The 22,725-nt window shown below is 38.3% G+C and overlaps 1 protein-coding gene across 5 annotated transcripts in view; it reads left to right on the top strand.

The window, feature by feature from the left end:
- Prkacb (protein kinase cAMP-activated catalytic subunit beta) overlaps positions 1–22,725 on the top strand; it is an 88,545-nt gene that overhangs the window by 26,723 nt on the left and 39,097 nt on the right. Inside the window, exons 1-2 of one of the 5 annotated variants that reach the window (XM_076933353.1) lie at positions 16,284–16,751; positions 17,242–17,325. The exons of 1 other annotated variant lie outside the window; for it this stretch is intronic. In XM_076933353.1, coding sequence (XP_076789468.1) covers positions 17,319–17,325 — 7 coding nt within the window. In that variant the 5' untranslated portion in view covers positions 16,284–16,751; positions 17,242–17,318. Of the gene's footprint in view, positions 1–5,022; positions 5,292–16,164; positions 16,752–17,024; positions 17,326–22,725 lie in introns of those variants that run through there. 3 more of the 5 variants (XM_034499574.2, XM_034499576.2, XM_034499577.2) reach the window with 3 other exon arrangements.

Genomic DNA, 22,725 nt, shown 5'->3' with positions numbered 1-22,725 from the left:
GCCAACAAATGGCACTATTCCTAATAGTGCCATTCCTTGGGCCAAGCATATACAAAGCATCACCATCATGCTAAAATGCTAACTTACTAGTCCTTCCCTTGTTTTTGTACATTTTTTGGAATTTTATATGTAGGTTTAATCATTTTGAACAGTGTTTCCCTAAGACTTATGCCATTCCTTTACCTCCCTTGTTATATTGAATGCCTATGACTTTCAGCGTATCATTCAACAAGAGAGGACACAAGTTTTTGATCCAGATGTGAGAAGCCATGGAAGGTCACTGGTGAAGGTGCAGCCTCAGTTGCAGTTGATGGCCAAGGCCTGAAGGAGTCATGCAAAGAAGATGAGTTTTGCCACCATGAAAAGAGTCTATGAGAGGCTATTGGTGAGGCCTAGCTGCATCAGAAGACCCCAGCATATTGGAGATGACAGTACTATAGGATGACCACCAAGAACAACAGCAGCAGTGGAGTGGAGTTAACCAGAGCCTAGAGTGCTACAGAGGGAGGACAGAGCTGGAGAAGTCTTGACAGACCCAAGCCCTTTGGAGGATCCCAGGAGATCATATTTGGATCCTAGACGTTAGAACAAGAAGCTGTGAAGTTGAAATTGACTTGGAGACCCCAAGATGTTCAAGATGCCAGAGTCATGGGATATCTGCTGAGGAAAGCTGCTAACAGGGAGTGGAACCAGCTCACAAGAAAGAAGTTTGTTGCAATCAACAAAGATGAAAAAGGAGTTGGAGATCTGAAGACTACTTGGCCATCAAACTTGGAGATGCAGAGTTTGGAGTTTGCCCAGTAGATTTTCTGTCTTGCCATGGGGATTACAGTTAAGTGATTGGGTAAATCTCAGAAGAAACTTTGAACATTGGACTTTTAACATTTTTCAGACTCCTATAGACTATGGGGACTTTGGAAGTTGGACTACATGTATTATTTTATTATACTATGCCTCAGTATGGCCCCCATAGACTCATGTGTTTGAAGAAGCCAATGGGGACTATGGAGTGGAATCTGATGGTATGAATATTCTTGGCCCAGGGGTTGACACTATTAGAAGGTGTGGCCTTGTTGGAGTAGGTGTGTCACTGTGGGTATGGGCTTTTTTTTTTTTTTTTTTTTTCTCGAGACAGGGTTTCTCTGTGTAGCCCTGGCTGTCCTGGAACTCACTCTGTAGACCAGGCTGGCCTTGAACTCAGAAATCCACCTGCCTCTGCCTCCCAAGTGCTGGGATTAAAGGTGTGCGCCACCACCGCCCGGCAGGTATGGGCTTTAAGACCTTCATCCTAGCTCCCTGGAAGCCTGTCTTTTCTTCCTTCAGAACAAGGTATAGAATTGTCAGCTCCTCCTGTACTATGCCTGTCTGGATGCTGCCATGCTTCCCCCTTGTTGACAATGGACTGAACCTCTGAACCTGTAAGCTTGCCCCAATTAAATGTTGTCCTTATAAGAGTCACCTTGGTCTGGTGTTTGTTCACAGCAGTAAAACTCTAACTTAGACACACACACACACACACACACACACACACACACACACACACACACACACAGAGTGTAGAAAGGTAATGGGATGGGAGTTAGAAGATTTACGCTGTAAGATTTTAGGTTGACTGGCAATTCTGCAGCTTCTAAGTCAGTATGGTACATGTGAAGGGACTTGACACAAGTTGATAACATAAGAGACCAGCATCCAGAAGTAGATATACACATATCCAGCCACTTGAGTGTCAATAGGTGCAAATTAAGTTTAATGAATATACGTTGTTGTAAAAACAACAAAATACTAAATGTAAATAGTAAAGACTATTCAGACTATGTATTTAAATGTCAGTCACTGTGCTGTGCTACATGAATTTTACTTGCTGTGTAAAGCCATATTTGAGTAACAAGGTCATGGTTGTGTCCGTTATTTGTCCTCCACCTGAAGGCAATGTCATTACATACTAAATCTGATTCCATGTCATCCTTAACCTTAAGACTTCTGTACATAATTTTGCTAGGCCCCAGTGTGCTTGCAAACAGAGATATGGACATGAAACTGAAAGGCTCCAAGGTGACCAACCATCTGAAGGAAAGTATACCATGGCACAGTTGCAAACCCAGCAGCCCATCATGCCCAACCACTTTCACCTCCCTTCCCATCCATGTAAAACTGAAACTGACTTGAAAGGTGCTTCTGGAGAGTCAGCTCATGCAGCCCCAGGGCTGGTTCCTCCTCTTGAAGTGGGCGTGGTCAGATAAGCATGGTGCCTTAATCTGCAGTCCCAGTGCTCAGGGACTCTGAGACAAGGGAATTTCAAATTCCAGGCCAGCCTGAGCAACATAACAAAGTCCTGCCTCAAAATACAGTGTTTGAAATATCTGAAAATAAATCTTAGTTGGTATAGGACTTGTTTAGAATGTGTGAGACCCCTGGTTGAATCCCCAAATAGCATTGGGGTGGGTGGTGGGAATCTTACAACACTGGTGCTGTTATTCATTTGTAAAGACTTGGTGAGTCTTAATATCACAAGTGCAGATCTTACATATAGTAAAGTACTTAGCAAATATATTGCTAATATTTGCTATTAAATATGCGTATTTGTGCAAGCCTGTGTACTGTGTGTGTGTTGCATATCTCTTGGCAATCAGTAAGTTTACTTCCAAAAACTGCTGCTGTTTCTTGTTTAAAATTCCAGTTTAGTTGGAGCTGCAGTTGTTTCTTTCAGGCAGTAGATGCCAGCAGAGTTCTTTTAAAATAAAAATCAGCTCTCTCTGGCACCTCCAGAGCCACAGCTTCCTGGTCACATTACTACAAATATTTTAAAAATTAAATATTCTATGTTCTGCAAAATCTTTTGAACAAAAGGAACCATAAAACTTTATTATCAACAACAAAAAACTATCAAACATAGCATTTTCAAGATACTCAGTTTTTGAAGTTTACCTTTTTTGCTATAATTTTAAATCTTATGTACTTTAGTTAAATGAATCCCAGTGTTGTTGTTTGAATGTGGGACTTTTTGTATTTAAGCAACATCAAACATAAGTCTGGCTAGATGTCTGTTAAAAAGCTTAATAGCTGAACTACTATGTTTAGTTATGTTTGGTAAGGGACTACCATGGGAGTCTTATCTGGGGAGGCCCATGCAGCAGAGATGAATTTAGGAGTGTTTTTGGAAATCTACATTTGCACTTAATGAATGGAAAAAAATGAAGACAAACTTTGATTGTAGAAAACTATGAAAAGTTATCACTTCTATTATTAACTGTATATATTACTTAGTGTTTACTAGTTTATTTACAATTAGAGTCTTGTTAACAATAATGTTTTCTAGTATTTTGGTGATTTTAGTTAGACCTTTGGAATGCTAAAAGTAATACTTATATGCTTTGTTAATCTTATAATAATATGTAATAATATGTAATAATATGCATATATTATATTTATATACATATATATATAATCATGTGCTCACAAATTCAAATAATACAACAGGAGCACAAGTTGATAAGCAGCCAGTATTAGTATGCCATGATAAGGGCCGTGGAAGCATGAACAGTTAGTTGCTTTCCTATGTTCTGTAGCAGTGCTCTGCTGACAAAGTGGCTGGCTGAACATGACAGTGTGCAGAATTCCATCCGGAGAGCCAGTCAAGGGAACTGAAAGCTTTCATCTGTTTTCTGCCTACTGGTCACTCTGTGCTCTAGACACATTTAGACACTGCAGGCTCCTAGTCTTTCTGTTCTGTGTAAGATATCACCATGTGTTAATAAATCACTGATTATACACATTTGAGGATTTTAAGAGATTATACACATTTTAAGGTTGAAAGGTTGGTCATGTAGGTCTTGCTACGTACCTGACTACCCTGGTTGTATTCCTCCCTGCAGTCGCTGCAGGGTTTCAGGTGCAGAGCTCTCGGCTCAGGGTTTCCCTGGCAGGCCTGCCTGTGGGCCGGCATGTGTGCTGCCCTAGTGTGACTGTGCTACTGCTTGTTTCATTTAACATGTTTGTTCTTATTGATTGCATTACAATAGTTAACAGGAAATATGAACTCAGATATATTTCAGAAAGAGTTTTTAAAAGTCGTTCCCCTCTTTTTCTTTATTTGAACTTCCAAACAGAAAAACTATACATTTCTGACACACCTGATGTCAAAAGAGAGGAAAACACTCAAAATCCTTCTTAAATGCCACCTTTGTCTTGCAAACTAGACATGACTTCTTTTTAAATTGTATGTGATGTTTCTAAGAGATCATTAAATTAGAAGACCAAGGAAGCAGCAGTTTTCTGTGTTAGGAGTTTAACATTCATCAGCCAAGTGACAGGGATTCTTTTTTCTCAATGAAAGTTTCTTGGTATGACTAATAGCCTAAAATTATAATTTATGGGTATCATATGATTTCATAATTTAAATCTGATTTTTTATCATTTCTTTTCAAATGTTAGAATGTTTTGAAATGTACTATTTATAGACAGGCACATATCTATAAATAAATTTAATAGGCAGTACTGGTATGCTGTTTCTATAATTCCCATATGTATTAACCTTGAGGCAGTGAATTAACAACTTTGAGTCCTTTGAAAATTACGAAATTAGTTCAGATTGTTTCTTAGTTACGACATTATACATTGATATCTTTTCATACTAATTTTGATGAAAAGTTAACTGCTTATAAAGATTCATAAAGTCTGTATGTCAACTGACTTCCTGTAAACTAATTCTAGCGTGTTAATATTTGGCCTCTGGTTATTGCATGGGGTTGCAATTCGTGTTTAACTAGTTTTCTGCATTTTCAAAAGTACTTCTCCTTCTCTATATGTGAACCTTTATTGTTACTGTGCTCATTCTCAGGCATATTAATATCAGAACACGCAGACCTAGAGCCCTTAGCAGATACTGCAAGTTTTAAAGCATGCATCTCTAGCAGAGACGAGGAATTTCACTAAGGAAGGCACACTAATGTGCTGTTTTATATTAACAGGAAACAGCAGCAGTGGTGGTTTGCAAACCCTGCAGACAGGAAGTTTAACACATGCATAGCTCTTAGCTTCTTGGTAGGAAGTTGAGCTCCTTCTGAAAACATTTACAGTTACTTTCAAGTGTAAATGCACACGAATGGCAGCTCACAAGGAACTGTCCTGTGGCCAGCACACTGGCACGCCCACGGCCCTCCAGAAACTGGAGGGGTTTGCCAGCCGACTATTCCACAGGCACTCCAGAGGCTCTGCACATGATCCGAGGGCAGCTCTGGAAGAGGATGGCCTTCGGGTCTCTGAACACGCTGCCTCATGGGACAAATCAAGTAAGTGGTTTGGTTTATTTTTTAAATATGTTGTAATTAGCAGCTAAAGTACTTGGAGTTTTAGGATCAAACACAAAGAATCTAGTTTTGTCTGTTTTTTGATTTCCATAAGGACTTTCTTTCAAGATGGTGACAAAGTTCATAAAAATAAATTGAGTTGTGTTGTTCTTTTTTTAAATTTTATGAGTACCTAGGTCAAATGTAAATTACAAAACATCAGTGTTATTCTTACATAATTTCTATTATGTCACGTGGTTTTTTTGTTCTAAAGTATAAACAATTATCTGCTTTTAAATTTCTTTTATTTATAACTAATCTTATGTTTTTAAAGTGAAAAGAAACATTTATGTACATTGTATCAGGTTTGTCATCTTATTTTACTGCACATGTAAAAGTTACTTCAAGTCTTATAGAAAAGGCCTTCTAATAAAAGCACATTATTAATCTATGTAAAATTTTACATTTGTTACATGATGAACATCAAAATCTTTCATACTTGTATTTTATATCATGTATAAAATAGGTTAAACAAATTGTGTAACGTATTACATATCTTTAGGATCTGTTAAAATGTTCAGACTTACTGTTTTGCTAAAATGATTTGGTGTCTTTGATGGCAAGAAGATTAAAGGCTGAGTCCACACAAACAGCAGTGGTGCCTTCATTCCCATGTTAGCTTGGACCCTTCCCAAGGAGCCTGCAGTGTGACTGAGAAGCAGCCGTTGCCCTTGGCGCTATAGCCTTTTCTACTGCGTTTATGTGGTCATTAAATAGAACTAGCATTTGCCTGCTGATATTCATGCATTGTAAAGCAGTTAAGTAAGAGAACTCATTTTTAAAATAAAAATACATGTAGATGGCTCTGGAGAAGCTCAGGCTACAGTTTTAGTATGTCAGAATTGTTTTTTACCTCCTCAAAGCTACTTTAGGGAGATAGGAAAAAGGACATTTTTGTACAAAACGGTTTTCATTCAATATTCTCTCTCTCTCTCTCTCTCTCTCTCTCTCTCTCTGTGTGTGTGTGTGTGTGTATGTGTATATATATCTATGTGTGCAGGTGTATGTATATATATATGTGTGTATATATATGGATGTGTGCATGTGTGTCTCTGTGTGTCTGTGTCTCTATCTGTGTGTGTGTCTTTATCTCTGTCTGTGTGTTTTCACATAAGATCTCACAATACAGTTGCAAATTCAAGGAAGTAGATCCTCCTGCCTAGCTTCCTGAGTGCTATGATTCTAACTCTGTACCATCATGCCCAACTTCTCAAAAAGATAGCACTACTTTGAGTTATCTTCACTACATAGGAAGTTAACACATGAAGAGTCTCGTGTCTGTCTCAGTGAACTGTTAAAAACTGGAATAATGGCTCAGTATTGAACTTGTTATGTGACAAAGTCTCCATAGCCTGGTTGCCTGTTCTGTAAATTGCAATCTTCTAAACCGTTTTGGAGATACTTCTGTGTTCTTTAAAGGTGTTTTTAATTTTAAATGAGGACACAGTTGATTTTCTGCTTTGAAATGAATATAATGGAATTTAATCATTGGAGGTTATGTTTGAACTAAACTGAATGGGCTGTAAGTGTACAAGACCTATATACTTTCTGAAACTGTTAAATGCACTGACAGAATACAGTTTTGTAACACATAATTTCTTTTAAAGAAATAGACTTTAAGAAATACTGGTTTTATCTTTTCTTTTGAAAAGACAAAAACTGGGCACTAGGATCATGGCGTACAAACACAATTAGGACAAACGTTCGAGTTCTTTGAATAAGGATCTTGAGTAAGAAATGGTCAAGGAGTGCCTGAAGTTCACTAAGTGTCTCTCCACCCTCTTCTCCTTTTCATATCCCCAAAATAGTCTAGTAGGCGCTGTGATTCCGCATGTGAGGGGTGTGTTGGTGCATAGGAGGAAATGCAGAGAAGAGAAACTGTGGTCCTGTCCTTTCTGTTCTCTGCATTTGTTTTGTGTGATGAAAACAGTTCTGTATTCATTTGTATATGTGCTAAGGAATGGATTTTTAAAAAAATACTTGTTTGGGGTCGTGGTGGAAGTAAATAAGTGTAGAAACCAGAAGCCAGCTTGCAGGAATTGGTTCTCTTCCTCCGCTGTGTGGGTCATGGGATTGAACTCAGATCAGCTGGTTCAGGGACAATGCCTTCGCTCCCTGAGCCATCTCACTAGACTCAAGAAGAGCTCTGAACAGTAAGGAGTTTTCAGGCATTGTTGGATTGTTGGAAGCTATTAAGTAGAGTTTACACGCATGACGTGTTTTACCAGAAAATGGAAGGCTATTCCTCCTGACACACCAAGGGGTGCTGTATCCCAAAGTGCTGTTGTAAGAAACAACTAAATGTGAAAGTCACAATTTAAAAATTAGGTACATGGACTCTTATGAGAAGATTGAAGGTTAATTTAGGCAAATGTAGTTTTAGTCTTTGAAAAGGTGTTTTGGTTTTATTTTGTCTTGTAATGTGACTTAGGTTAGCTTTGAACTCAATATGTAGCAACCCATGTTGGTTTTAACTGGCTGTCATCGTCCTGCTTCAACCTGAGAATAGTAGGCATACTCCTTTCATCAACTGGCAGATATGAAATGTAATATACTTTAATCAAAGTTGTTTTCTTCTCCAGGGATGTTTTTGTAGGAATAGACATAGAACATCTGCTAAAGAGTTGTTTCTAGGGATTTCAGCTTTTACTTTCAAATTAATTAATTACTAATTCCTGATTGATAAAATATGTCATAGCTATCTCTATGCACACCTAAGTACATCCAGTTATAGTAACAGCACGGAGGAATTCCTTTTGTCCTGACTCAGAATAAATGAACTATTGACATTCATTGACTTGTCTTCCTAGAACATTTATTGCGTTTCCCTTTGAAATATCTTTATCACAATTGCAGTTATATAAAACTGAAAGTAATCGAAGGTTTGCGTGTTGTAAGCCTTTGATTTTCACACTTAGCAGTGTCTAAGTGCAGCAGTTTAAAGAGCAAATGTGTTTATACCTTACAACACTTTACCTGGACTTCCCAAGAAATGCTTATCAATTCCTTTCATGGATACAGGTTAATTTCAGTAAAGTGCACTGTACAGTAAATGCTGGAATGACTTAGGATATGAATTTCCTCAGAATTTGATAGCTCATGAGACTGTAATAAACTATCCTTTTTATCCTTTTGAGGCTCTTTAAATCCAATGTGTTAGTCTGTTGGATTTGTGTAATTGTAACTTCTAAATTATTTTTCAATCTCTCTTTTTTTTAATTCTTCAACTATTTTATGAGCTCATTGGTTATAATCAATTTCTACTCATATAGAAAATATTTTAATATTTATTATATCATAGTTTATAAATTGATTGTATAGGTCAGAGAAATTGCCTCGAGTTAAGAGCACTTACTTGCTCTCCTCTTGCAGAGGACCTGGCTTCAGTACCCAGAACCCACATGACAGTCCACAACATCCTGTGATTGCTGTTCCCGGGGATCTGAAGACCTCTTCAGGCCTTATGCATCAGGCACAGAGCTGCTACACCTACATTGTTGTAGGAAAACATTCATATTCATGATAGAAAAATAAATCATTTTTAAAACTATGATTGTAAAGATTATGATTATAAAGATGCTGGGGAAATTAGAAATCAGAACCACTAGCAGCTGGAAGCAGTATAACACTTAATATTCCGAATGTTGGATTGTAACAGTAGAGAGCCTATATAGTGTCTCCATCCTTTTCCCATCCCCTTCCCTCTCCCCTCATGTCTGTGTGTGTGATGCTGGGAGGATAATTGAACATGGTGGGTAGGCGAGTGATATTTCCAGCCATATTAACATCATTTTTAAAAATGGGGAATCATAATATAATGACACCTTAGATAAAAGAACCAAAAGAATCTGTAATATATAATTGAGGATAATTTAATTTGCTTAGTCTTCTACAAAAAAGTACATATAGCTAGCATACTTTCTGTTTGCGTTTGGTCTTTAATTCAGGCTAATGCTATTAAAACTATAGCAGATAGGACAGTTTATGATAACCTAATAGTGAATTCGCTGCTTGACCATATTTGTTCACAATACTCTGATGGAAATTTCCTTTTGCAGTTTTTTCCCCGTGTCAAGATTTGCTCATAGTTAATATGCCTTTGAGATATTAGCTCTTAACAAGACTGTCAAAGTACCCCGTTCCTCCATCTTTGATTCTTATTAGACCCATTATTCCTTTCTTCGTGTTCTGATCGTTCTCTGCTCACTTTTAGTAAGACTTAGTCTGTGGTGTTAGAGCTGGGTACCTTTTAGTCCTTGTGTTGTGTCTGTGTGGTTTGATTTTGAACTCTCTGGAGACATAAAGAGTGTGGGATCATTCTGACACACTGTTGTGAGTAAATGCTTTGTTATCTTAATGTTTTATATCCTTTAGACTTATGCTAATGGACTCTTCTAACTTGTTCTATTATGGTGTTTGCAGTTTCTTTGAAAGGTTTGTAGATATTTAGTAAAAATACCAAAATCCTCACCCTCCCCTAGCAAATACTGTGTTTCAGTAGCCAGGCGTTTGCGTGAGCATCAGCATTCTATCGCCAGACCACTGTCTCTCTGACTCCAGAAGGAGCTGAGCTCCACGCTTCCCTCAGACTCACATACTCAGCTGCCTCCTCTCTCTGTTCATCTCCTTTTCTAGATGTTTTACATCACTGGTTACATCACTGTATGTAACCTATTGTTTCTTACACCTTTCATCTAACTATGTTGCAGAGTATACAAGTAGTTGCTTCCTGTTTATTGCTAAATCATCTGTGTTGTGTGGCTAGAACACATTTGCTTTATCTGTTCTTGACTAAAAAGAATTGTTTCTAAACAATAGCCTCTTTGGTTATTTGGATAATGTTATGATAAACATTTAAAAACAAGTCTAAGTGAACAGGGTTTTTAGTAGATATATAGGAGTAGACTGGGAATGAAATGCTTGTGTCATATATTTTTTATATTTTGAAGAAACAGCCAAGGCTGGAAAGATGTCTCAGCGGTTCAGAGCACAGACTTGCTCTTCCAGAGGTTCTGAGTCCAATCTCCAGCAACCACATGGTGACTCACAACCATCTGTAATGGGATCTGACACCCTCTTCTGGTATGTCTGAAGACAGCATACTCATATACATTAAATAAATATACTTATACATACGATAAATACATCTTTTTTTAAAAGAAGAAGAAACAGCCAGCATACTTTCTCAAAGTAGCTGCATCACTTTACCCTTCGCTTGTACTTCAGAGGAGTGGAGTTCCTTCATGTGTTCATCAGTCTTTTGGGGCATAGACAGTTTGTGGTTTGAATTTATATTTCACAGTAGTTTTCAGGTTTTGTGTCCATCATAAGTAGTAGCATTGGTTAGTTTTACAATCTCAGAAGCCATTTGTCTATATGGTTTAGATACATGTATATTTAATATTTTATCCACTTTTAAAATTAAAGTGTCTTCTTTTTATTAAGTCTTAAGAATCCATTATATATTCTGAGCCCAAATTCTTTTGAAGACTTGTAACTTGCAAACATTTGCTCTCTGCTTCTGCCATGTCTCATCATTTCTTAAAATAATATCCTTGAAGAAGGAAAGGTCACCACTTTAATGAAGTCAGTTTTATCTTCTTCTTCCTTTGTGTATTGTGCCTTCCGAAATCTTTGTCTTACCAAAATCCATCCATATTTTTAACCTGTGCTCTCTCCCACAGGTCCATTTCTCAGTTTTATATTTACTGTGAAGTCTGGACTGAAGTAGTTTTTATATGTGTAGCTGGTTTTTATGACTTCACTTTTTATGAAAACTTCCCTCCATTGAACTATCTTAATTTCTTTGTCAGAACTCACGCATCTCAAAGTATACATTCATCTATGAGTCTGGAGCTCTCTGTCAGTGAATGATGTCTATTTGTTCTTACGCCAACCACACTGACTTGGTCACTATGAGTTTTGAAATCAAGCAGTATAATTTCTCTGATTTTGTCCTTTCACCAAAATTATTTTAACTATTGTGAGGGCTTTGTCTTTTTATATAAATTTCTGAATCATCTTATTATTTTCTAAAGAAAAGCCTATTGAATTTCTCTAGATATGGTGTGGGAGCTATTGATCAATTTGTGAGAACTTGTCATCTTAACAACAATCATGTCTCTCTCCTTCTCTCTAGATGTTCATTACTGTCTGTGAAACCTCTGAGTTCATCGCTACTTTCTTTCTACTAATGCTTTTGTGAACAAGACGGTTTCTTAATTTCACTTTTAAATTCTTTCCTGCTTATTTTTTAAACGATTCTTAGTAGTTTCTTTATCAATTTAAAATTCTCTTCAGATTGGATCATGTTGTCTTCACATAAAGCTTGTTATGTATGGAAATGTCTTTAATATTTCTCCTACTTCCCTTGGCTATACAAAGTTTATTCAGATGAGTGCTTTGTGCCCATCTTATGGGAAGACAGTCCATCTCTCACTGTCAAGTGTGATATAAATCACTGGGATTTTCTCTGCACATCAGTCTGGAAAGCCCCTTGTACTCTTAGTTCTTGAGAGGATTTTATTGCTGCAGGAGTTTATAGCATGCTGCCTCTGCACATGCGGTGGTCATGTGCTTTGTCCTTTGTGCCACTAATGTGTTTGATTCCTTAGTCTTCTGTAAGGAACTGTCTCGCCTTCCTGAGATAAGCCTGCATGACCAGGAGCATAATGCCTTCTATAGACTTGCAGGCACTTGGGTAGAGATCTGAGTCTCTATTTGTGGAGTATACTGATCTGTAGCTTTGTTTAAGTCTTTGCCCAGTTTTGTTTTCAGCCCTCCTAAAATGAGTCACAAGTGGTTTTTTTTTTCTGTGAATTTTGTATAATTTTGAATCCTTGTATAAAATTGGTTTTGTATTTGATAACTTCATAGTATTCCTTTATGAACCCATTTGAATTTGAGCTTTCAGTTATGGGAAAACCTTTTAACTATTTTAATCTTTTTCAAATTTCTTTTTATTTTATGTGTATTGGTATTTTGACTGCATATATGCCTGTGTGAGGATGTCAGAAGCCCTGGAACTGGAGTTACAGACAGTTGTGAGCTAACATGTAGGGGCAGGATATTGAACCTGGGTCCTCTGGAAGAGCAGCCAGTGCTCTTAACCACTGAGATATCTCACCACTCCCTATTTTAATATTTTTATATGCCAATTCAAGATTTCTACTTCTTTGTAAATTAGTTTTTGGTAATTTGTAACTTTTAAATAATTTATCCATTTTTTTTTCTGATTGAGTTCTGATAATTTATATTTTTTACTAATTTACCTAAATCATCTTATATGCTTAGCATGAAATTACCAATAATGTTTCTTTTGTCTAGCCTTTTGTCAGTATATTCTTTTTTATTATTTAATTGAGTAGTATTTTGGCATATGTAAATGCTCCTCATTATTTCTACTTCTGTATTATTGGTAAGACTTACAATTTTCAATCTCTATCATATTTTCAATTTTATTGGTAGTTTTCTTCCATTTTTATTAGTTTCAACAAGATGGAAGAAATGACCAGTTTGGGACCCGCTAAGCACCCACAGCTTTCTATCTGCACAGTTGGTTCACAGATGGTGGCACAGCACTTACTGTGAGGCTGTGGGACCTCTTGGACATGGGGCACATGCAGCCAACATGGAGCCCTGGGAGCACAGCAGAAAGGATTATAGGTTGTTTCCTTTTATATAGAATGTTTCCTTGTTTTCCTTGTGATTTCTTTGTGATACAGTGTCTGAGGATTTGAGGATTTCCAAAATCTCTCCTGTTGTTGATTCTTTAATTATGCTTTAAAAAAATTATTGAACATGTGTGTGTGTGTGTGTGTGTGTGTGAGAGAGAGAGAGAGAGAGAGAGAGAGAGAGAGAGAGAGAGAGAGAATAAGAAGAAGAAGAAGAAGAAGAAGAAGAAGAAGAAGAAGAAGAAGAAGAAGAAGGAGGAGGAGGAGGAGGAGGAGGAGGAGGAGGAGGAGGGAGGGAGGGAGAGAAAGAAGGAGGGAGGGAGGGAGGGAGGGAGAGAGAGAGAGAGAGAGAGAGAGAGAGAGAGAGAGAGAGAGAGAGAGATAGATATGAGATATGTGCATGCCATGGCACATATGTGGAAATAAGAGGACCGAGCACTTACAGGAGTTGGTTCTCTCCATCCACACTGTGACGCCTGGGGATAAAACTCAGGTCATCAGGCTTGGTACCAGATGCCTTTCACACGGCCGTCTTGCAAGCCCTTAATTATACTTGATAAGAGAATATATTTTAAAAGCCTTTTGAATTAATTTATTATTTTGTTTTACATACGAATACAGAGCATTTCCATGTACATTTTAAAAGAATGACATTCTACTTACTTTTAGTAGTATATATTATGTGTATGAGTTTTCAGTGTCACTGTTCAAGTAATCACTTCCTGTCTACTTTTCCTATGATTTATTAAGGAAAGAGTCTTGAAGTCGCCAACTCTAGCCATGCTTTGCATCATTGAGTTTCAGTGAACCTCCTCTGTAGTAGCAGCTCCACTAGATTATAATGTAGTACAAACCTTCATATTGCATAGTGATGCCATAGCTGTGCTAATTCCATAGGTCAATGCATTGTTCATGTCTTTATAGAAATACAAAGTCAAACTTCTCATGATGACTTGCACTGAAGACCAGGTGCACAGGTGTATCTCTGTCAGCACTACAAGGTTCACAACACTCATATTTGCAATGTAGAAAGGGAAACATGGATTTTACAGTGATGTTGGATTTTCTACTAGCTCTGGGTATTTACATGATTAAAAATCATTATTCATTACAAAGTTAAAATGGGTGGTCTCTGGGTCATGTCTTCATAGACATGAAGCATTAGGGGAAACTGCACAGTGAGCTAATGTGGAAGGAAATTGCTTGCCAGAATACAGCTGGTAGAGCAACAGGGCTGCACCTGTTATATGTGTAGGTCTGTCATGGGGTCTACTGTTGAGATGTCTACACACCAGAACTGCTTACAGACACATCCTGTGTACTGTACTGTATTCTTGCTTCCAACAGCATATGGTTGCACAGTTTTTAAATCACCTACTTCTCCTTTAGTTTTGTCCATGTCTGTTTTCATACTGTAGGAGCTATGTTGTTCCAAACAGTTGTTACTTCTCCAGCTGTGTTGGTTGTATAACGAATGGCCTTTCGTTTCTTAAATATTTATCAACAAAATATAGATAGACACTCTAGTGTCTCTTAGGTAGGTGTTGTGGTGATGTGTCTTCCTCCTTTTATTTTTCCTGTTTGTGTTTTTAGGCTTGGTATCTCTTATAGATGATCCATATTTGAACCTTGTTTTTTAATCAGGTTGATAATTACTGCGTTTTGATTTATGTTTCTTTTATTACATTTAATGTAATAGTTGATACAATGGATGCTCTATTTTACATTTGTGGACAATTGTTTTTCTGGATATACAGTTATTACTGGGCAGTTTTGTTTCTTGTTTCTCCTAGCATTTTCTATATATCATTTCACTGTCTTCTGGCCACTCTTAGTTCTAATTGAGAAGTTAGCACTCCTTGAATTGTTTTTCCTTTGTACATTAGTATTGGTTTTTCTCTTTCTGCTTTTAAGATTTCTCTCTCTGTCTTCATTTCTCAGTAACTTGAATTTGAAGTGTCTAGGTGTGGGTATCTTGTGTTTGTCCTAGTTAGCTTAACTGTTAGCTTTGCCTGCTTCATGGACTAAGGGTTCATCGTTCAATAGGACATTATCAGTCACTATTCTTTTAAACATGTTTCCTATCTTGTTTCCTATTAGATGTATGTTGGGGCCTCAGATTGAATACTTGTGTAAGACTTTCACTTTCCTTGGTGTTTGTTCTTCATATTTACACATCTGTCTGCAGCTCACATTTACAGGATTAAATTGTTTTCCTTCTGAAATGTGATGTTAGTATTATAGTGAGTTTAAGTTTTTGATATTAATTTGTCACATCTCTACTTTTTGTTTTTTCATATTTCTCTTTTCTGTACTGAAATCTCCATCTACTGTATCATTGTCAACTTTTGAAACAGCTCCCTTTTGTTTCATCGAACATTTTACTAACCGGTTGCAAATATTTTTTAAATTGTATGTAAATCCCATTTCTGTTTATTCTTTTCATCATGAATGATGTGTGTTTGGGCAAAAGTCAAGTCCTTACAAAAAGGTATTTGTAGTAACTCTGTATTCTGTTTAATCTTTTTCCTCCAAGGATTGGTCTTTTCATTTCATTTTCAGCATCTTTAGTCCAGTTTGTAGGTTTAGTGTCCTTCACAGTGTGTGCTGCTCATCTCTCAATTCTAATTGGATGTTACTTACCCTTGGTTTTAGTTTTTGCCTTGAGTCCCAGAACTCAGTGTTGTATGCTATCTGAGATCATGCTGGTGGGCTGTGTATAGACTGGGAAGCACACATTGGGTCCACAGCAGCTTTAAATTTTCTCAAATGGGGCTCATAATGCCCTGTGCAGCCATTTCCTTGCTGAACCTCTGTCTAGACCATCAGTCTGCTGCCTGCCTCTGCTCCGACATTACCTAGGGGAGCTAGGCATAACCCTACTAATTCCTTACACTTCACTTGGTTTTTTACTGATAATATTACAACTAAACCTTCCAGACCAAGCTGGAGGGATCTGAGTAGACCAGAACAAAGCAGATGTGAGTGTTCTTACCCCGGAGTCCAGTAGTACCTCCTTCTCAGCTTGTCTGCCATGGGTCTGTCCCAGAGCAGTGAGAGTCCTTTCCAGCTCTTCTGTGCAACTCTCGTTGTTTCTTGGGGAGGTTTGCTGACTGACTGTTCATCACCACAAATGCTGCCTTTTCTGGCATCTTTAAAGGTGCAGCTTCACCTGCTGAAGTTCTGCCTCACAGACATGGTTCTCTAGTTCCTTCATGTCACTAGTGCTACAAATCTTAGATCTCTGAGATTAGAACAGCTCACTCGTCATGCTCTCAGCCTACACACCTTGCCATACAGTTTGTTCTCAGAGTACTGTGTTATGGAAGGAAAGCAACTCTTGAATAATGATTACCAGTAAATTTGTTGTGTGTGGGCTTTTTAAAATAATGTCTGGGTAATACTTAATGCTGAATTTAATGGAAATTTACAAGTGTTATTCCCTGATTTTCCTTTATGAAAGAAGATTACAGATAGCATTATATTATACCTCTCCCATGATACAGAATGTCTAAATAGTTAACGTTTGTGCTGCAGTATAGCTTTTGGCTCATGAAAAATGAAAGCTGTCAGCGATCTGGGCAGTAAGATTCATCGTCAATAGTCTCTAGCAACAGCACACAGCACTTGAGTCTCCGTGAGATCTGCAGCCGTAGGAGCTGCTGTAATGAAAGGCATTTAGGCGCAATCATTCTGCTGTCGTTCCTCGCTGGATTCAACATGGGCTTGTGTGAGTATGTGAAGAAAACAGCATTTTAAAGATATGTTTGAAAGGTGTATGAAGAGGGTGGCTCAGCACTTAAGTGGAAAGAATGTGGTAATTTTGAGATCATGTTACCCTAAAATAAAAAGGTATTTTATTGGCTTTAGTTGGTTAAAGCTTCAGGAAAGCTACCTCTTGGTTAGAAGGAAACTGATAATGCTGGTCTAATGTTACCGTGGTAACAGCTCATGCTGGTACGATTGAGAATATACATCCTGGTTTGCATTTTCTCCCTGCCATTTTGAGTTACTCTGGAGGTATATGAAGGAAGCAAGGATAGCTAGCTGGGAAAAAAACTAAACCTCGTTACATAAAACCTCGTTGGCATTATTGTCTTATCTAGTAGTACCTCCTACTGGGCAGTGAGGCGTTGCTTTGGGGGCTTTTCTTTTTAAAACAAAAGAGAGCTCTTGGTTTTCTGCTGCCTGCTCCAGCGTCTGTGTTTACACCCTCGCAGCCTCCAGAGATTAGCATAGCTCCCTTTGCAGTCGCTGTTGTTCTGAGCAATATGCTCTGGAGACGCTGCCTGGCATCATGAATGGTGAGTTGGTCTCCGAGACTCTTCAGCTATATACTTTTAAAAATATTTAATTTTACAAGGAAAAATGCTTTGTAGAGGTGGTTATAAAAGCCAGCGCTGTGGTAATGACATTTGTGTTGTTGCTTTTCAAGTAGACATTATTGTAAGGAGCCTGTAAATGCCGTTAGGAACTGTAAACAGTAACAGTGCTTTCAGCTCCAGGAGCCAGCTCTGATTGTCTCTATGGTCGATCTCTGTTCGCTAACACTGCTGTTGTCTTCTGTATTGTAAAAACAAGTAGAAGACCCATATGCTAGAAGGACGTTTTATTTTATTTAGTATGTGGCGTTCAAGATAACCATATTTAACATGCCTCTTTGTCATCTAAATACTATTTTTTTGTTAGCTTCTTTGGGGCACTATTTTTAAAATACTAATTCTGAAAATAAGATACTGCCAAAATTTTATTGATTTTCTTTTTGAGGGTTGCTTTTAATTATAAGTGGTTTAGGATAGTGAATTAAGGATGAAATAAATATGTATGTTTTGGCTTTGGAGGCTTTGTTAAAATTATCTTGGGAAAATGATTTATGAAACTAAATTTGCTTGTGAAAAATTAATCTTTTGCTATGATTATTTTCCTAAGCATGTTCAAAAGTGCTTTTATTTATTTATTTTTTTTTCGAGAAAATCTGCCATAGTGTGTACTGCAGCAGCTTATCATGAGGCAGGAGCTGTTCATTTCAAGCAAACCTGCAGCTAAAAATAGACACACTGTTGTCAGAGTGAGTGTTTGCTCAGAGCATCACTCATTAGTATCTCTGCTGAGCTGGAAAGGGCTGGTCCAGGTGTCCCTTACAGGGGGAGCATTATGTGGCCCTGTGATGATAGGGTTCATGCCTAAGACGTGCAGGATTGGCCTCTGGATCAGAAAGATTTGGGCTGCTTTTTTTTTTTTTAATAGTGAAGACATTCAAAGCCAAAGAATCTTTTCTTCATAAGTAGAGATGACTTCATTAAAATGAAGAAGTGCTCTTTATACTGCTGCAATCTAAAATTACCCTCTTAATGCTATCCATGTTATAGCATGGTGTTTGATACACAAGGAGTTGTCTTACATGCAAAATGTTAAGAATTGTCTGGATAATTATGTTCTTGTTTCCAGAATAAATATTCTGATTTAGTCCTTGAAATTTAGGCTGATACTGTGAAAGCAATGTGTTGACATTTCTTCCAATTCTGCATATATGAAACCTGGTTATCATGCTATGTATTTATTTAAATAAAGCTATGTTTTTTTTTTTTTTAAAGTCTGCACATAACCTTAGAATCTTTACCAGCTGCTGTAGTGCTGTTGAGTCTTACAGTCTGATGTTTCACTGAGGGCACTGCTGCTGCTCCTCTCTTACTTGAAGCTGTGGCTGGAAGACAGTGCTTACATGCTTGATCACAGTCTCCTCCCTACAGCCTTTTCTACCACACAAGCGTGCTAATAACAAGTAGACATCGGCTTCTCCAAGAACGGTCAATCTTAAATCAATTCACCTCTGCTGTGACTGAGTGCTCTAGCCATTTTAAATTATGGGAAATTATAAGTGTGGCATCATTAATAGAAATAATCAAATATTAGGCCGTTTTATCTAAGTCTAAAATTATAATGTGTTTCTGTGTGTGGCGCACACACAGCTATGTTTATGTGGAGATACCTGTAAAGCTATTCCTTTCTCCTTCCTGAGAATTAGATGTTCTTCTCTGAGAATCTGTCTTTGGCCCTCTCAGTGCTGCATCTTCTGAGTGATCTCATCCCTGCCCACGCCTCAGTCATTACCTGAGACATCCATTACAAGAGTCGGCTTCATCTTTCTCCCTTGATGTTTATTCCTTTATCGTTGATCCTCACTTCTCTTAGTGACTCCACAACCCACATGGGAAGAAGTAAAGCCAGAATCTGGGCTTGTTTGTAACTTGTCACCCTGGTTGTGTATTTGGTCATTTAGTTCCATTAATTGTACATCAGGAGTTTTCTCCAGACCCAGTAACACTGGGAAGGCCTTTCGAGCTGGGTATCAGTCTCTCTTTTGAGCACCCTTACACTGACTGGCTTGCTGTACTCCTCCTGAGCTTCATGTTTCATGTCTCTTCAGATGACTTTTCATACTGATTTTTAAATTGAAATAAGTCCATTTCTTAATACAATGTGAAACTTGCAATTCTGGAATTGCCACTAAAGTAAAGATTAAACTCCTTAGCAAGTCAGGGGAGATTCACCTGTGCGTCATGAATGAGTTATGATCTTCCATATTTATATTCTTTGTAGAAATCCTAAGCCCATAATAGCTTTCAGTACCTCCATTACAAACTCTGAGGGTGGTGTTTCTGTACTTTCAAAGCAAAGAAAGCAAATTATATATTTGCCTGTGAGTCTGTGACTGTAGATGATCTGGACCTCCTAAGAGAAAGCCATCCCTTGAAGACTTTAATTATACTTATCCACTCTTTTCTCTCTCTGGCATCTAAACATTGCTTGTAACTATAAGAAGAGCCTTGGCTGCCCCCTTGTAAGTTGAGTTCATTTGGTGATTTTCTCTTGTTTTGTGAAAAAATTCTAAAGGAGTTCTCCCAAAATTCAGTTGGGTTCCCTAAGGCCCTTTGACAAGAAGACATAAAAGCCTAATCGGACAGGCAGAGCATACACAGATATAGATGTTGTCAGAATGTAGAAGCTGTTGAGTTCCAAGGCAAAGGAAGAGCTAAACTTTGACAAGGACCTGCATTGGGACTGGTGAAGGAGCCTGGAATCATAACACCTTTCTCAGCTTTTCTTTCTGAGACCACGTGATTATTTTCTCTGTGTCTGGTGTTCTATCCTTACAGTGTGTAGCAGGTTATGGTGCCGTTTGTGTAAGATGGAGCTGAGTCATCTGACACATTCAGTTACTGTGCACTCCTGGTTCACATACCAAATCCTATATGAAAAACAGGAGCCAGGAAGCTGTGGAGAAGAAACATTAGTCAACAGGTCCTTTGTTACAGCTAGATATGGGGATCAAAAGCGGATGTTCTGTTCACAGTGGGATGATGAGAAGATGCTTCTGCAGTCTATTGTTTCAGTGTGAGAAGATTTCTTATGATCTCACTGCAAAAATAAGGCATGAGGAGACAGATATGCTCACTCTGACTTGCACATCATATGGTATATCCACATATGAAAACATTATATGACACACTGCAAGTATGTACAATTTTTAAGCTCCTTGGGGAGCTTGCTTCTTGCTTCAACTCAATTGAGGGTCAGTCTGAAGAAGAAAGCATCAATTAATGGTTCTCAGAAGTGTGCAGACCTAAACAGGAATTAGCAGCTGGTTAATTTCCCTCTCCTCTAACTGAAAACACAGAACAAAACAGTAAAAGTGTTGCTTCAGCCCCCCAGGTGAGGACAGGCCTCTCTCCCCAGGAATGGACCAGGCCAGATGAGGACCACTCTAGAGTCAGTTTTGCTCTGGATTACTTGCCTTCAAGTAAGAGAAGCAACCTTTCATCCTAACTTCCCAGGATGAGGCTTGTGAGGAAATGGGAGCAGGACAACACTGCCTGCTGCTTCTGCCTCTCCCAGCTCTGTTGGGACAGCCAGCAATTCATTAGGTCATTGCAAATTGAAAGGATGTCCTTTTGTCTGGGTACAATAGGCCTCTCCCTTGGTGTGCTGGCATCAATACCAGCAAGTTCCTTGTGGTCCTGGACACTTAGACATTTCTTTGTTGTTAATGAGTAGGAGTGTTTTGCCTGCTTATATGTATGTGACTACAGAGACACCAGATCTCCATTGGATCTCCAGGAACTAGAGCTTCAGATGCTTATGAGCCGATGTGGGTGCTGAGAACTGAACCTGGGTCCTCTGCAAGAGCAGCCAGTGTTCTTGACTGCTGTGCCATCTCCCCAGCTCCTACAACCACATTTCTGAAAGTTGCTGGATTATTATATAATAATTTATGTGCATACAGAGAAAAGTATCCAAGAACTTAATTTTAATTCTAATAGCACCTATATAGAAAATGAGAGAGCCAAGGAAAAACTCACTACTTTATTTTAGATTGTGTATAAAGATTTTAAAACGTTTTCATTGTTTATGGATAAATAAGAAAAAAAAAGGAATGTGGATTCTATAAAAAGGGTTATACATGATTAAAGGATAAAATCACAGCCTTTGATAGGGAAAGAATGGAGTTATATTCAGAAATATTTGTTTCAAAAAACTACAGTTAGCATCTGAATTAATTCTTCAGCGTTTTGAGTGAGCACACAATCTATGAAATAGGACAGAGGAAGTAATCCTGCAGGACCTGGAGACCTGGCTCAGCAGTTAGGAGCCTTTTCTGCTCAGTTGTAAGAACCTGACTTCAAGTCCCAGCCTCCATATCAGGCATCATACAATCGTCTGTAACTCCAACTCCCAAAGATCCATGGCACCAGCACACTTATGTATATGCACACATACACATAGGCATTTGCATACACATTCATAAATAAAATGAATCTTTTCATAAGAACAAAGCTGGGATGAAAAAGGGGGCTGAAAATAGAATAGAAAAGAAGCATAATATTATGATAAGGAGAAATGATGAAAAAATTCACCTGGTACTTGCAAGATAACAGGCAAACTGCATTAGGTCAGGAGAGTGTTCACTGCTCATTGTAGGAAAGTAAATTAATGAGGTGAAGGACCAGCCTCATGAAGGTAATGGGCAAGATGAGACTTAATGTGTATAGACTAGGGAGGTGGCTCCATGGTAAACAGAACTTGGGCAAGCATAAGGGCCTGAGCTTGGATTCCAAGACCCACATAAAAGCTCAGCTTGGCTTCATGAGCCTGTAACCACAGCATTGGGGGGAGAGACAGGTAGCCAGCCATTATAGCCAAAACAACTTCCTTGTGCTTGAGAGAGAGATTCAGTCTCAAAGCCATAAGATGGTGGCATGAGTCAGGGAGTGGAATGACATCTAGCCTCCATATGTGCCTGCATTCTCATATTCTCATTCTCTCTCTCTCTCTCTCTCTCTCTCTCTCTCTCTCTCTCTCTCTCTCTCTCTCTTTCACATGCACGCATGCACCACACACATATGCACCCACAGGTAAATATAAATAGGAGAAATTATGAGATTGGAAGCTAGATGTGGCAGTACAGTCTGTAATCTAGGCTCAGGAGTTTGAGGCCAACCTGAGCTGCTCTTCAGCCAGATTCTGCCTCAAAATATACAGAATAGCAACTGGTGCAGCAAAGCCCTGTCTCAGAAAACAAACGGGAGAGCCTAGGAAGTGAATACTATGTTACATAAAAGCAGGTCAGTCTACAGATTCACTGAGCCAGAATCACATGAGGCAGTAGTACAGGAAAGAAAGTAGTTGTTGTTTGTTTTATAATT

The sequence above is a fragment of the Arvicanthis niloticus genome, chromosome 4 (genome assembly GCF_011762505.2).
Source record: "Arvicanthis niloticus isolate mArvNil1 chromosome 4, mArvNil1.pat.X, whole genome shotgun sequence".
NCBI lineage: Eukaryota > Metazoa > Chordata > Mammalia > Rodentia > Muridae > Arvicanthis > Arvicanthis niloticus.
Note: the sequence above shows the minus strand (reverse complement) of the source record. Positions and strands in the feature narration are given on the sequence as shown.